Raw genomic sequence first — 16848 nt, 5'->3', positions numbered from 1 at the left:
TCCAGAAGGTGAGCATTACCATGTCACTAAAACCAGATACACTACAGAAAAGAGAACTACAGGTCAATATCTCTGATGAACATAGATGCAAAAATCCTCAGCAAAATATTATCAAACTGAATCCACAATACATTAAAAAACCATTTAACACAATCAAGTAGAATTTATTTCATTGATCCAAGGGGGTTAAATATTTGCAAATCAATCAAAGTGATATATCACATCAACGAATGAAAGGATAAATACCATATGATAATTTCAGTAGGTGCAGAAAAAACATTAGATAAAGAACAACATTCATTCATGATAAAAACTCTCAACAAAATAGGTTTAGAAGGAATATATCTCAACATAATAAAGGCCACCTATAAAAACCCCACAGCTAACATCAAGTCAATGGGGACAATCTAAGAGTTTTTCTACCAAGCTCAGAAACAAGATGAGGATGTCCACTCTCACTATTTTTATTCATCATAGTACTGGGAGTCCAAACCACAGCAATCAGACAAGAAAATGAAATAAAGGCATCCATATAGGTAAGGAAGAAGTACAACTTTCACTATTTGCAGATGACATGATACTATATATAGAAAACCCAAAAGACTCTACCGGAAAACTATTCAGACTGATACGTGAAATCTGTAAGGTCACAGGATACAAACTCAATGTGTAGAATTCTGTTGCATTTCTATATACGCATAATGAAGTAGCAGAAAGATAAATTAAGAAAATCTCATTTACAATTGCACCAAAAATAAGAAAATACCTAGGAATAAACTTAGAAAAAGAGGTGAAAACCTATACTCTGAAAACTATAAAACAGGAACAAAAGAAACTGAAGGTGAGGGGATCCCTGGGTGGCTCCGCGGTTTAGCGCCTGCCTTCCGTCCAGGGCGTGATTCTGGAGTCCCCAAATCGAGTCCTGCATCAGGCTCCTTGCGTGGAGCCTGCTTCTCCCTCTGCCTGTGTCTTTGCCTCTCTCTCTCTCTCTCTCTGTGTGTGTGTCTCTCATGAATAAATAAATAAAAATCTTAAAAAAAAAAAAAAGAAACTGAAGGTGACACAAAGAAATGGAAAGATATTCCATGCTCATGAATTGAACAAATATTGTTAAAATATCTATACTACCGAAAGTAATTTACAGATGTAATGCAATCCCTATCAAAATATAACATTTTTACAGAACCAGAATAAATAATCCTAAAATGTGTATGGAACCACAAAAAACCTGAATAGGCGAATTAATCTAGAAAAAGAACAAAACTGGAGGTATCACAATTCCAGATTTCAAGATATACTACGAATCTGTAGTAATCAAATAATATGGTACTGGCATAAAAATAGACACATAGATCAATGGAACAGAATAGAGAGCCCAGAAATAAACCCATGATTATTTGGTTAATTCATCTTCATTAAAGGAGGAAAGAACATACAATGTGAAACAGACAGTCTCTTCAACAAATGGTGTTGGGAAAAGTGGACAGCTACGTGCAAAAGAATGCAACTAAACCACATTCTCGCACTCTACACAAGAATAGACTCAAAATGGATTAAAGACCTAAAAATGAGACCTGAAACCATAAAAATCCTAGAAAAGAACACAAGCAGTACTTTATCTGACATCAGCCATAGCAACATTTTTCTAGATATGTCTCCTTAGGCAAGGGAAACAAAAATGAAAATGAACCATTGGGACTATATCCAAATAAAAAGCTTTTCCACAGCAGGGGAAACAATTTAAAAACCTAAAAGTTGGGATGCCTGGGTGGCTCAGTGGTTGAGCATCTGCCTTTGGCTCAGGGCATGATCCCAAAGTTCTGGAATTGAGTCCCACACTGGGCTCCCTGCATGAAGCCTGCTTCTGTCTGCCCTATGTCTGCTTCTGTGTCTCTTATGAATAAATAAATAAAAATCTTTTTTTAAAAAACTAAAAGTTAACCTACTGGATGGGAAAAGATATTTTCAAATGAATCTAATAAAGAATTAGTATCCAAAATATATAAAGAGCTGATACCCAAAACCCCAAAAACAAGTAATCTAATTATAAATGGATAGAAGACATGAATTGGTATTTCTCCAAAGAAGAATACAGATGGTCAACAGACAAATGAAAAAATGCTTAATATCACTAGTCATCAGGAAAATGCAAATCAAAACCACAGGAGATACCACCTCAGATCTGTCAGAATGTCTAAAATTGAAAACACAAGAAACAAAAAGTGTTAACAAGGATGTGGAGAAATAGAACCCTCATGCAAAGTTGATGGGAATGCAAGTTGGTGCAGCCACTGTGAAGAACAGTATGGAGGTTCCTCAAAAGGTTAGATAGAATTACTATATGATCCAGTAGTTCCACTACTGAGTATTTACCTAAAGAATATGAAAACACCAAAATGAAAAGATACATGCACCCCATATTTATCGTGGCATTATTTACAAATGGCCAAGTTATGGAAGCAACCTAAATGTCCATTGATGTATGGGTAGAGAAGAGGTAATACACACACACACACACACACACGCACACACACACACACACACACACACTGGAATATTAGCCGCAAAAAAGAATGAAACCTTGCAACAACATGAATGGATCTACAGGGTATGTACTGAATAAAATAAGTCATTCAGAGAAAGACAAATACTATTTAATTTAGCTGGTGTGTGGAATTTAAGAAACAAAACAAATGAACAAAGAAAAAAGGAGACAAACCGAAACACAGACTCCTAACTATAGAGAATAAACTGATGGTTGCCAGAAAGGTGGTGAGTGGGGGGATAAGGGAAATAGAAAGGGGATTGAAGAGTACATTTATCATGATGAGCACTAAATAATGTAGAGAATTGTTGAGTCACTATATTGTACACATGAAACTAATATAACTGTGTATGGTAACTATGCTGAAATTAAAATTAAAACAATAACACAGGTAGAAAAAGAAAAAAAAGGTTTAGCTTCCCTCCTAGATCTAAAATTAATCTACTCAGACTACCAGTTTTGCCTGCTTAAGGCTGCACTTCACAAAAGGGTTTGAATCTATCCTGTAATACAACTTAGTAAAAGAATTCTTTATATCTTTCATCTAAAATTATGTTGTATGAAATATCACAGAGATTATTATATGGAAAATTTCCATTTACTTTTTTCATTATTCAATGGCAAACAGATACTCTGATACACATATTTCAAAAGACATAATTTATTCAAATATAGAATTTCCAATAAAGATACTAAAACAATATGGCTATCAAGGAGAAAGGGGATTTTCATTTAGTTTTTTTCTCTAAGATTTTCTGATCATTCTGTTCAGGAGCAGTGTTAACCCTAGAAAAAGAGTGTTTAACCTGTTTTACTAAAGAAAATGAAGAAAGGATTTAGCAGGTTTCTTGGGTCTGGGGTAATCTCCCTGATTCTAGTAAATTTATTTAAATTGAGAATGACCTTCCCTATCCATTATTTTCATAAAGACAGAGAAAGTTCTTCAGTTTATCCCAAGTGAAATGAGAATTTTAGATTATCATAAGACTGTCAATTGGCCTGTGCTCATTGAGTTAATTCTATATTATGAAATGAACATATTCCAACAATTCACTAACTGATGAATTGAGAGGTTTTGATTTCCCAGATTAGTAGTTAAAACACTCAGGAATGAAATTCTACCTTTGCCAATGAGGCTGACATTTTGTGATTTCTGTGTTTTAATGTTTTAATGTCTGAATTCTGGACATAATGGAGTCTGTGATCACTGACTCAGAAATAGTGTCCTCTTCCCCATCTGCAACAAACTATTCAATTCTTAGCTTCTGAACTTAATTCAGTCCCTCTAATTTTATTCTGTTCCATCTTTTATTAATCTTTTCAGCAAATTGATCTCTGGGTTATATGTATGTGCCTTCTCATGCAAACGACTTTAATGGATTTGTTTTTTATCATTATTAATCATAAATTCAGGAAAAATTGTCCAATGACTATCACTGGTTTACTGTGAGAATTAAATAAGGTAATAACACAAGTGCTTAGCACCTCAACTGGCACATGTTAAATGTGCAATGAATATCGACTGTTACGTGTGTTCTGGGGGTAATAAATGCTTTGTGTTCAGAACTTTATGTATTGTAATTAGTACAGATTCATGCCATCACTCCCTAAATTAATTTTGTTCAATAATTTCATAATAATGATTTAAATGGTGACCATATATGATGATTTTTACTTGGTACCTTCTTTCCTGAAGCTGTTGTTTTTTTTCCTTCACCTAAGAAGGCTCTTAGCAAATACTTTTTAAAGCCTTTTTCCTTGATGGTGGGAGGGGCAACAAATGAGCAAATGCATCAAGTAGGGAAAATGACCAAGCTTCTTGGCAAACTCAGCAATGAGTCAGCTGGATATATAGAAATGTCTTTAACTCTATAAACTGGCTTTCTTCATAATCGTAAGTTGCCTTTGTACTTTCAATAACAACTCAGTGAACAATAAATAGGTGAAGTAAGATTTTTAATTGGTTTGAGACTGTATATTAAAACAACACTGACAATTTTTGCTTATTTTTGTTTAGATGTTCTCCACCTAGTCTCAACCTGGTCAGCATGTAGACCGGGAACATGTAGAGCTACAAAGTAAGTAAAACTGACAGAACAAATATTTTGATCTAAGAGTGCATGAACTACTCCATTGCTCTTTTCATCACACAGGCTCTGGGTTGGATACAAAATATTTGAGAAAAGTCATGTCTTCTTTCCATCATGATCCTTATTGCAGAAGCTTATTATCTTAATAAGAGTCTTAAAAAATTGTTTAGGTCATGAATTCTTTCTTGCTTACTGGTAATGTTTCCTAGTAGTACACTGGGGTATATTTCCTAAATCATTCTTTTTTCTTTTTTTTTTTTCAATTGAGAAATTCTTTTTCTCTAACTTCAAAGTGGCAAATTTACTCCTTTTATGGTGACTAAGAGATTCACTTCAACATATTCTATTCCCCCATACAAATGATTTCCTGTATGAAGCAGCATCAATCACTCTGGTTATGAGAAGTTCTTAGATTAAACAAACAAACAAACAACCTTAGATAACCTGGTTAGTATTTTTTTAAAGCTGAGTGTGGAGCCCAGCATCAGGCTTGAACTCACAACCCTAAAATCAAGACCTGAGTTCAGGATGCCTGGGTGGCTCAGTGGTTGAGCATCTGCCTTTGGCTCAGGGCGTCATCCCAGATTCTCCAGATCAAGTCCCACACTGGGCTCTCTCTGCATGGAGCCTGCTTCTCCCCACTCTGTGCATGTCTCTGCCTCTCTCTTTCTGTGTCTCTCATGAATAAATTTTAAAAAATCTAAAAAAAAAAAAAAAAAGACCTGAACTGGGATCAAGAGGTGGACACTTAACCTGCTGAGCCACCCAGGCTCCCCTAGAGATTCTTTTAAGCCACAGTGTAGATAACAGATTACTAGCTGATATTTCTGTCTCTCTCTCTTTTTTTTTTCCTTTGCTGATTTGTTTTGTTTTTTTAAATTCTACATGAGTGAAATCATCTATTTCTTTGACGGACTTATTTCACTTAGTATTATTCTCTCTAGCTCCATCCATGTTGTTGGAAATAGCAAGATTTCATTCTTTTTTAAAAAATATTTATTTATTCATGAGAGACACACAGAGAGAGAGGCAGAGACATAGGCAGAGGGGAGAAGCAGGCTCCCTGTGGGGAGCCTGATGTGGGACTTGACCTCAGGACCCTGGAATCACATCCTGAGCCAAAGGCAGACGCTCAACCACTGAGCCACCCAGGCATCCCAAGATTTCATTCTTTCTATATCCAATGAGTATGAATATATATATTTCCTTCATCTTCTTTATCTATTCCTCCATTGATGGACACTTAGGCTGCTTCCATATCTTGACTATTGTGAATAATACTACTATAAACATAGGAGTGCATGTATGCTTTTAACTTAGTGTTTTTGTATTTGGGGGGTCAAATACCCAGTAGTATGATTACTGGATAGTAAGGCAGTTCTCTTTTTAACTTTTTGAAGGACCTCCATGCTGTTTCCTACAGTGGCTACACTAGCATTCCCACCAAGAATATACGAGGGTTTCTGTGTCTCCACATCCTTGCCAACACTTGTTTCTTCTTTTATTTTAGGCATTCTGATCCCTGTGAAGTGATATCTCATTGTGGTTTTGAATTGCATTTCCCTGATAATTATGATGTTGAGCATTTCTTCACGAGTCTGTTGGCAATCTATATTCTTTGCAGAAATGTCTGTTCATGTCTTCTGCCCATGTTTAATCAGATTATTTGTTTTGGGGGTGTTGAGTTGTATCAGTTCTTTGTATATTTGGGATACTAACCCTTTATTGGATATGTCACTTTGTTTTGTTTTTAAAGATTTTATTTATTTATTCATGAGAAACAGAGAGGCAGAGACACAGGCAGAGGGAGAAGCAGGCTTCCTGCAGGGAGCCCAATGAGGGACTTGATCCCAGGACCCTGGGATCACACCCTGAACCAAAGGCAGACGCTCAACCATTGAGTCACCCAGGCATCCCAGGATATGTCATTCTGAAGCTGATATTTTAAATGCCTCCAAGTATAAATATGAGAATTTCTCAGAGATAATAAGTGCTACATTCTAGGCAGCAAGATCAAGTAAGTATTGTTAACTAGTTTGCTATGGCTTCCATGACTTATATAAGGCAAGCAAATTTTTTTTTAAAAACTATTATTGAGAATCCCAATAACTTAAATCTTATTATTGTTTGAGTATTTCTGGAGTATACTTCGGCCAGTACACTCCATAAGGGTATCTGAACATTTGTTTATTTCTTAAGACTCTGAAGTCATTCTATTCTTTCTATGCCACTAGTGGATAGTTGCAAACCTGAAATGAAAAACAATGTAGTAATATCTGTGCATTTCTGCTTCAAGCTAAAATTAGGGGTGCACCAGGTTTGTATATTTTGAAAATATTGTTGTATTATTAATTCTTTGAATATTTGCAGGTCAGAAAGAAAGACCTCAAACATTCATTGGTAGAAATTACCAGGAAGGTCACCTAATCTTCCTCAACCTTCCTTTTTTTTTTTTTCACATACAAAATGTGGATGAAAATACAAAACTATTGTAAAGAGTATATAAAAGAATGCATATAAGCTTCTTTGCATAGTGCCAACCAATAAAAGTTATCTATCATAGTAATTACTGTGCTCATGAACACAACGCATTTCCATCACACCCCGAGCAGTCCACCTTATAAAAAAGTGATGTTAAGTAAAGCTATATGATATAAGAAGAAGAATCAGTATTTCACAATAAGACAAGTAATTCATACTCCTGTCAAGATACAGACAATTTCCATCATCCCAGGTTTCTTTGTGTCTCTCTGTAGGCAATCTCCTTCTACCAATCCTGGCCACTAGAAACCTCTGATCTACTTTCTACCACTATAAGTTTGGCTTTTATAAATTTTAATATAAATGAGTTCACACAATGTTTTGTGTCTGACTTCTCTCACTAGATACAATACTTTAGAAATTCATCCTTGTTAATTTCTTTTTATTTCTGAATGGCAGTATTTTGATTCCACATTAGCTTTTTTTGCTCTGAAAAATAGATACTATTAGTGTTGTATATGCAGTTAATATGTGCTTAGATTTTCCTTATTTTTTTAAAAAAATTATTACTGTTCATTCCTTTTTGCTTCTTAGATTTTACATCTGAAATAATTTTCTTTTTTACTAAAGAACATTTTACAGAAGTCCCTCTAGTGTAGCTTGGGGGTAAACTCAGTTTTCATTGGCCTTTAAAAATCTCTATTTTACCCTGATTTTTTAAAAAAAGATTTTATTTCTTTCTTTGAGAGAGAGAGAGAGAGAGAGAACACAAGTGGGGGGAAGAGAAGAGGGAGAAGGACAAGCAGACTCTGTGCTGAGTGTGGAGCCCAACTCAGGGCTCAATTCCATGACCCTGAGATCATGACCTAAGTTGAAATCAAGAGAAGGATGCTTAACCAACTGAGCCACCCAGTGCCCCTACTCTGATTTTTTAATGCTAATTTAGCTAGGTATAAGGATAGAGGTTGACAGTTGAGGCGCAGATAGCTCTCCATAAGACATTCCTGAATCACCTCAACATTGTAGAATGATTGCAGGAAAGTAGATGCCCAACTTGGGGGGTTAGTGTATTGGTGTCCTTTGCACGCAGGTGGCCCCATATGTTTAGTTCTTTCCAATGTATTATGAGAAGCAAAGCTTTTCACATCAAGTCCAAAGTATTTAAGAAGAGTTTTGTTTCTGCACACATTTTTTCCCATCTCCTGGATGAAAGTCTGAGGTCCAAGAAGATAATGAAGGCCAAGATGAAAGTAGCCTTAGTGCATCACTGTAGAGTTAACCATTCATTGGTCAAATACCAATTTGAACATCACATGAACAAGAAATAATTTCTATTGTAGTAACTTACTGTTATTTCTGATTTTAGCTACCATAGCAGTTACATTACTTTAATTAATACAAGTAGTATTTTTTTCTCTGCATTGGAAAATTATTGTTCAAGTGTATACTGACTGGCTTCTAGAATTGCTGTTGAAAAATCTGATGCCAGTGTTTCCTGATAGCTTGGTTTCCTGATAGCTTGTTTGTCTTCTCTCTGACCAGTTTTATAATTTGTCGGTATTCCATAATTTTGCTATACACTGCATCTCATGGGTGACATATTATTTATCCCGTTTTGCACTTACTGTTCTTACTAAATGTGAGTATTTAATTCTTTTTTCATTTTTGTATACCTCACAGTTTCTAACTCTTCAAATGTTAACTTCTGCTTTTTTCTTTTTATTCTCTTTATCTGTAATTCTATGTATTTAAAAATTTTATATTCTCTTCCCCATGTCTGTACATTTATTTTTAGTATTTTCAATCTCTGGTAATTTGTTTAGTTCTATCTTATGTTTAATCTCTCATTTATGTTTAATTTGATGTTTAACTGATTTATTAAAATTTAATTTTATTGATAAAACATTTTTTTAATTTCTAATAGCAGTGTTTGGTTTTTTAATCAAATCTGTCTACTCTCTTTGAATTATACCTTGTTCTTTGTATTTTGTATTCTAACATCTCATATATTTACTTACATAATCTATGTGATAAATTCATCACCTGAAGATCTTAGAGTTTTATTTATGTTTATTGTTCCTGCTGACTTAAATGTGGTGCTTATTCCCCATGTGTTTGTAATTGTGGACTGTGAGCTCATGCTGACAAACGTTTAATCAATATATTCCTATGAAATTCCAGAATGGAATTAATTTGCTTCTGTAGGGTGCCCTGGGACACTAATAATCCAGTAAGAATTTAAAATAAATTTTTCAGTTTGATTTTTTTTTGCTTCATTAATAATATAAATCCATATCCCAAACCAATATGAAGGGATAGTTAATTTTGCTTCAACACTTTTTTCTTCTGTTAAGCTCCTATAAAATGAAACTGATTTATTAATAAATTTAAAATGAAACTGATTCATTAATAAATTTCTTTATTTACTTATATATTTTAAAATTATTAATATAATAACTATTTATTTTTAATAAATTTATTCATTTATTCATGAGAGACACAGAAAGAGAGAGGCAGAGACATAGGCAGAGGGAGAAGCAGGCTCCACGCAGGGAGCCCAATGTGGGACTTGATCCTGGGACCCTGGAATCATGCCCCAAGTCAAAGGCAGATGCCCAATCGCTGAGCCACCCAGGCACCCCAATGTATTGATAAATTTAAAACACTGTGTATAGTATGTCTATCATTTATCTCTCTTTGTCTTTTGTGTGAAAAGATGTCTAGAATCATATTCACTAATTGTTCATACTGGTTATATCTAGATGATGCAATTTTGATTGGTGAGTTTTGTTTTTCTCTGTGTGTTCTTCCCATTTTTTAAACAGTTTATAATGAATATGAATTTTTGGTATTATCAAAGAAAAACAAACATGTTTTAGGGATGGATGTTATAGTATCACTTATATAAAAATAGAAAGTAATATATTACAAGAGTGGACATAAGAAGGAGGTTTTTTTCACAGAATTTCTGAGATCTATGAATATCACAGGAGAAAGGTTCTTTTTTTTTTTTTTACTTTAAGAATGTGGCTACCCAATTATATGTTCAAAGCTGGTAATTTGAATGATTCCTGTTGCAGAACTGTTGTATGGCAATTAGGAAACACTTTTCTGCAATGGCCTAGATATATTGGGATGAAGAATTAATTTAGGATAGACAATCTTCAATTCTAAATAAATGTGTACTACTATACTTTATCAAAAATATTGAAGTTTCTACTATATAATAGTAGTGTACAGTTTTATATATTATTTAAAATAAACACACATTCTGCTATTTCTATTTAATGACATAAGAAACATATGTGTTTTTTTTTTTTTTTGATACTTTGCTAAGAGAGTGGAAATGCAGCTTGAAATACCTAAATGAGGGGATCCCTGGGTGGCTCAGCGGTTTAGCGCCTGCCTTTGGCCCAGGGTGCGATCCTGGAGTCTCGGGATTGAGTCCCGCATCGGGCTCCTGGCATGGAGCCTGCATCTCCCTCTGCCTGTGTCTCTGCCTCTCTCTCTTTATGTCTATTATGAATAAATAAATAGATAAATCTTTAAAAAAAAGGAAAGAAATACCTAAATGAAAATGACTTTGTTACCCAAATACTGATGCCATATTTACATAAGAACCCTGAACTGGCTTGAAAAAAATATCTTCATCCATCTTGTTTGCCTTTTGCTTAAGTAAAAGTCCTCTCAATATGTCAATCATTAGACAAATCTGAAAAAATCAAACAAAACACTTAAGTCAAGAACTTTTTGTATAGCCCTGGCCTTAGGAAAAATTGCCACATTGAGAATTCATGATGACTGTGTATGGAGTTTTTGAAATAGAGCCTCATGTTATAGAAGGTGCAGTAACTCAATATAAAACCTGTGTTTGTCCCAAGATAAAAATAATTGCTGGGGCACCTGGGTAGCTCAGCCAGTTAAGCATCCAACTCTTGATTAGATCCTAGGGTCCTGTGATCTAGCCCCAAGCCCAGCTCCCCACTCAGCAGGAAGGTTCCTTGTCTCACTCTCTTTCTGCCCCTCCCGCTGCTCTCACTTGTGCTCTCTCTACCTTTCTCTCTCTCTTATAAATAAATAAATATTTTTAAAAATATATTGTACTTCTCTAAGACTTCATATTGTTGAAAACACAATTAAAATAATGCAATTAGTGGGGATCCCTGGGTGGCGCAGCGGTTTGGCGCCTGCCTTTGGCCCAGGGCGCGATCCTGGAGACCTGGGATCGAATCCCACATCGGGCTCCCGGTGCATGGAGCCTGCCTGTGTCTCTGCCTCTCTCTCTCTCTGTGTGACTACCATGAATAAATAAATAAATTTTTTAAAAAAGTAAAATAATGCAATTAGTGAATTGCATTCACTTAACAAACCTTTTTTTGCAACCAGTTTTTTTTTCTTAATTGAAGTGTAGTTGACACTTAACAAACTTCTTTGTTGACTGACAGCCATTTGCAAGCTTCTGTTCAAGACTGCAGTAAAGGTACAACTATGAATGTAATCTAATCCTTCTCCCTCAATTTTACCCATGGCAAATCAAAACACCACTCATCCTTAACATTCATTTATACACAGCCTTACTATCCCCTTAGTACAGTTATTTGGAAATTATTATTTTCCTCTTATGCTCATACACTAGAGGTAATATCAGCATTAAATAAGGTCTTATATGTAGTTCCAGCCACTCGAATCAGAAATCTGGTGCTACCCTAAATAGTGCTTTTTCTCCCACTCTCTTTTTTGAAGTTTTTCTTTATGACACTATCTCAAAATGATATATTTATATTACAGCTTTTAAAAAAATTCTCATTTACATTCCAATCCCATTTTCCGAAAATGTGACTTATTTCCAAAATAGATACATGGTAAGTATTTTAGTCTCACCATCTAAATATGTGCAAATCAACATTTAGCTTCGGTGGTATGCTGATGGTGAATAAATTCTTGCAACCCATGTGAGTAGCATGAGAGTTTAGAACAGATTTCTTGAATCCCAACCTCATTACTTACTAGCCTTGTAGCCCCAGGTAAGTTAATTTCTCCGAGAGTTTCTTCACTTGTAAAATGGAGAGAGGAAAAAAAAAATTCTTCATTTGTCAAATGGGGACAGAAAAAAATTATATGAGTAATATAAGCATCTGTTTGATTCCCTTTGAACCAAGTATCTATCCCCCAGGCTGATCAATCACAAAGCACAATTATAAGAGAATAAGAAATTGCTGAATAACCACCCTGAGGGGTACCTACTTTACCTATAAATGTTTTCAATTATAGAGTCTTTCTTTTCCTGCTTCTGCTAAATGGTGTTTTGTCTCATTTCTTCTCTCTTTCTGCTTTTGAATGACCCAGGCATTACCCTGCTGAGTGAAACATCCTTATCCAGAGCAAAAAGTTATTGTTTCCTCCTCTTGTAAATAGAAATGATTAGTTATTTTCTTCCTTGTTCAGTATTCCAGGAGAATATATCTGGAAATATTAGATATATCTAGAAAACTGTTTATTGTAGGACTCTTTTGTTTTCCACTTTAAACATTTTCAGTTGTGGAGTAGAAAGGAATACATCCTCCATCCAAAAGGCTGCACCTAAAATATATTCTTTGGAAGAAAATTCTTTTTTCCTAATTCCGGCTCTTTGCTGGATTTACACTGACATAGTTATTTAACTCAAAGTAAAATTAGTCCTAAAATAGATGGTGGCGGTAATTCAAACAGAAGTTTCCATATCTATGGTTGAAAAATAAGAGATATAGTTTCTAGAATTGTTGCACTTTTTTAAATCCTGAGGTTCTCAGGTCTTGATGTTGAAGGTGTGCAGGATAGAAATAAGTAATGTAATAATCATTAATCAGAGACTCAAAGCAAATTCCCTTAGTATTTATATGAACTCACATTTTATGGAAATTAAGGCCCTAACCTTAATATTCTATTTTATTTTAGTTTTTAAAGACTTAACTTATTTGTTAGGTAGAGAGAGAGCAGAGAGCCTTATGTGGAACTCGAACCCAGGACCCTGGGACCATGACCTGAGCCGAAGGCAGACAATCAAACGACTGGGACCCCAATCTTAATATTTTAAATATGTCCATACTGGGGATCCCTAGGTGGCTCAGCGGTTTAGCACCTGCCTTTGACCCAGGGTGTGATCTTGGAGTCCCAGGATCGAGTCCCACATCGGGCTCCCTATGTGGAGCCTGCTTCTCCCTCTCCATGTGTCTCTGCCTCTCTCTCTCTCTCTCTGTCTCTCATGAATAAATAAATAAAATCTTTTAAAAATAAATAAATAAATATGTCCTTACCATATAAAATTCTCATGACTGATTTCACACACTGATGAGTTCAAATAGCTCACATTTAGATTCCTCAGTGCTCTCAGTCCCTACACTTTCAAGCTTCTCTTGGTTCTTCTACATAACATGAGCTGAAGCCAGCAGCTCCCCAATTCCTGCCTCATGAAATCCATTGCTCTTGACATTCTCCATCACCACTGTTCTGCTGCCCTTGGACCTTAGTGCTGCCTGAGCTGCTTTCCAACTCTAATGCCTCTGGCCATGGACACAGGCATGGACCCACCTGCTACCATCAAGCCACTGCCTTCTGCTGCTTATCTCCTTCTTCTTTGGGTAGGAGAGTTCTTTTCACTTTCCATGACCAGCTCATTTTGGTTGATTCTTACAGAGAACTGTTGACTCACTTTCTTTTCTTCCTTTACATCCTAGGCCTCTATTTCTCAGGCCACAAAGGTGCTTTGGGAAGGTTTAAAGAGATGGCCAAGGAAGTATTCCATTGTACCTGTAGGTATTGTTACTACCAATACTGATGCATATTTCAGTCCAACCTATCCTGCAAAACTTCTTGACTCAGGATGCTTTTGTTCCAGGATCTCTGTTTCCTTCTCTATATCTTAGTCCTATATTAAAAAAAAAAAAAATCTGTATCCTAATTATAGGCTAAAAACAAGTTTGTCTTTCTCATGAGATCCTTGAGTCCTATGTCTAGTAAGTGACACCCTTCCCCCAGACCTCAGACAATCTCTCAGACATTCTGTGGCCACATAGAGACAAGTGTTTCCTAGAATAAAAGGCAGATTTTCCAAAGTGTGATGTTCACTAGCCTCCATTCTAACTCTACCAGGCCGAAACAGTTCTAATGCATAGCTATCCATCCATCCATCTAATCTGAAGACTCTATGTGTGTGTAACATGTTATAATACAATTCTTTTTTAATGTGGTAAAATATGCATAATATAAAATTTACCATTTTAACCACTTTCAGTGGCATTAAGTACATTCACAGTTGTACAACCGTCACCATCATCACCATCACACTGTTGTTCCACCACCATCATCCAGAACTTTGTCATCTTCCCATGAAACTCAGTACCCATTATACAGTAACTCCCCAGTCCTCCCTCTCTCCAGCCCCTGGTACCCACCATTCTACATTGTGTCTCCACTAATGTGACCATTCCAGGTATATGTGAAATTATATAGTATTTGTCCCTGTGTCTTGCTTATTTCACTATGTAATATTTTTAAGGTTTATCCATGCTGCAACATATATTGGAATTTCATCTCCTTAAAGACTGAATCACATTCCATTGTACATATATACCACATTTCATTTATCCATTCATCTGTCAGTGGAGATTTGGGTTGTTTCTACCTCTGGCTATTGTGAATAATGCTGCCATGAGCAGCACATGGAAGTACAAATATCTATTCCTTGCCTAGTTTCAACTGAAAAATAAAAGCAAATATATAGTAGATACGCTTAGATCAATTAAAATTAAGCAGATGTGGGGCATTTGTGTCAATTAAGTGCCAGACTCTTGATTTCAGTTCAAGTAATGATCTCAGGGTCAAGATCAAGCTCTATATTGGGCTCCATACTCAGCATGGAGTCTTCTTGTGTTTCTCTCCTTCTGCTCCCACTCATGTGTACTTATGCTCTCTCTTTCTCTCTCTAGAATAAATAAATAAATATTTAAAATAAAATAAAATAAGGCAGATGTTATTCAGTATTTTATGTAAAAATCTATTCTAGCTGGGTTTTAGATTAATGAGTTAAATTATTAATATGGATTCATTCACTTAGATTCATTAGTTATTTATTCAAATCATTGGGAATGCAGCAACAGAAATATGAATAATATTCTTGCACTTAAGATTCTTCTTTTTAAAGATTTTATTTATTTATTTGATAGAGAGATTTGAAGAGTGGAGGGGAGAGGCAGAGAGGGAGAGAGGGAGAAGCAGGCTCTCCTACTCAACCGGGAATGTGATGTGGGACTAGATCCCAGGACCCCAAAATCATGACCTAAGTCAAAGGCAGACACTTAGTTGATGAGCTGCCCAGGTGCCCCTTGCACTTAAGATTCTTAAAGTCCTGTTGGGAAGGCAGACAAGGAAGTGAGTATTCAAAACAATTTGGTAATTATTAAAAGTGGTAATCTACACGGTGTGCTGTGAGAACCCAGAGAAGGTCACTTAAGAGATTCAGGAAGGCTTCCTAGGAAAGAAGATACTGGAACTGGATCTGGTACACAAGTAGGATGGTGTCTCTGAGCCTGGGAGAATGGGGGAGGAAGTTCTGCTGGCTAAGATGAAAAATGCTAAAAAACAAGAAAAGTTGGAAAAGTTGAACCAAGGAATGATTCCGTAAAAATGGCAACAGCACCATGTGAAAATTGAGAAGCAAACAGTGGGGGCTGAGATTAGGAAGTAGACAAACAAGATCATAAAAGGCTTTATTCCTATGTGTGCTAAGGAGTTTGAGTTTTTAATCCTAAAAGCAAGTCTGATGCTGCAGCTAGTTCTCCTAAACTTTAAAATACATTTTGATAAAGAAAATGCTTCTTACATTAGTTTGCATCTAGTCTTATTTCCTGACACATTGGGCATAGCACTGCCACCTACTCAGAAACACATTGTGCCAATACTTAATAACAGTCCGCCCACATGGACTTTGAAAATCAGTATAATTATGAGAGATTATAGGTCTTTCGTGTTAGCAATTAATTTGTTCACTGTTTTTATCATTGATAAATGAAGAATGAATACCAGATTACCTAGAAGCACTCTACATTCTAAACAGAAAACAGAATTTTAAATTAACCCGGCTTGAAAATCCTGTTCTGTTCTGAGTCAAATTAGGGTGATTTTGTAAAAGATGGATTAAGTGTTGCACACCTGCAGTCTTACTCTCAGCTCTACCTTCCTAATTAAGGCATGTTTCTTTACATTCAGCATAATCATATGGGGAAATGTTGATGGCCTGACAAAATTAATGGATTTTGTGGTAAAGGTGTTCAATGGTCCGGCTACTTTGTTGGTCCCACTCTGTATAAATTCTAGACCACTATAGTCCGGTGAGACTCCAATGACCCAAATATCCAACCCAAGTTGGAAATGACATAAAAATTTCTCCAGAAAGTAATCGATTATAAGGAGACAGGGGAGAAGGTTTTTGAGTTACTAATTACATTTTTCTCTACTAAGCTATCTGGGTTAATGAGCACCCTTCTGAAACCATAGGTATCATTATTGTTACACATTTCTTAACAAAATATTTATCCTTAAACAAAACTATATAAAGAAATATAGCAATGTCACCATGCTACTGAGAAGCCGCTATGGGAAAAAAGACTGCCTGTCTAACACGGAACATTCAGGAGGAGATATTCATCTAATCCTGCTCTTTCTCTAAAGCAATAATCCTCGTTCATATTTCCAAGT

At 35.6% G+C, this 16848-nt stretch overlaps 1 protein-coding gene across 3 annotated transcripts in view; it reads left to right on the top strand.

Moving 5' to 3' along the window:
- Window positions 1-16848, top strand: part of UFM1 (ubiquitin fold modifier 1) — a 124360-nt gene that overhangs the window by 49808 nt on the left and 57704 nt on the right. For 2 of the 3 annotated variants that reach the window (XM_049101449.1, XM_049101450.1), the window contains exon 6: window positions 4563-4623. In XM_049101449.1, coding sequence (XP_048957406.1) covers window positions 4563-4623 — 61 coding nt within the window. Of the gene's footprint in view, window positions 1-4562; window positions 4624-6145; window positions 7494-16848 lie in introns of those variants that run through there. The other variant, XM_049101448.1, reaches the window with a different exon arrangement.

Source organism: Canis lupus, chromosome 25, assembly GCF_003254725.2.
Source record: "Canis lupus dingo isolate Sandy chromosome 25, ASM325472v2, whole genome shotgun sequence".
NCBI classification, from domain to species: Eukaryota; Metazoa; Chordata; class Mammalia; order Carnivora; family Canidae; genus Canis; species Canis lupus.
The sequence above is the reverse complement of the archived record's forward strand: the minus strand, read 5'-3'. Positions and strand labels throughout refer to the sequence as shown.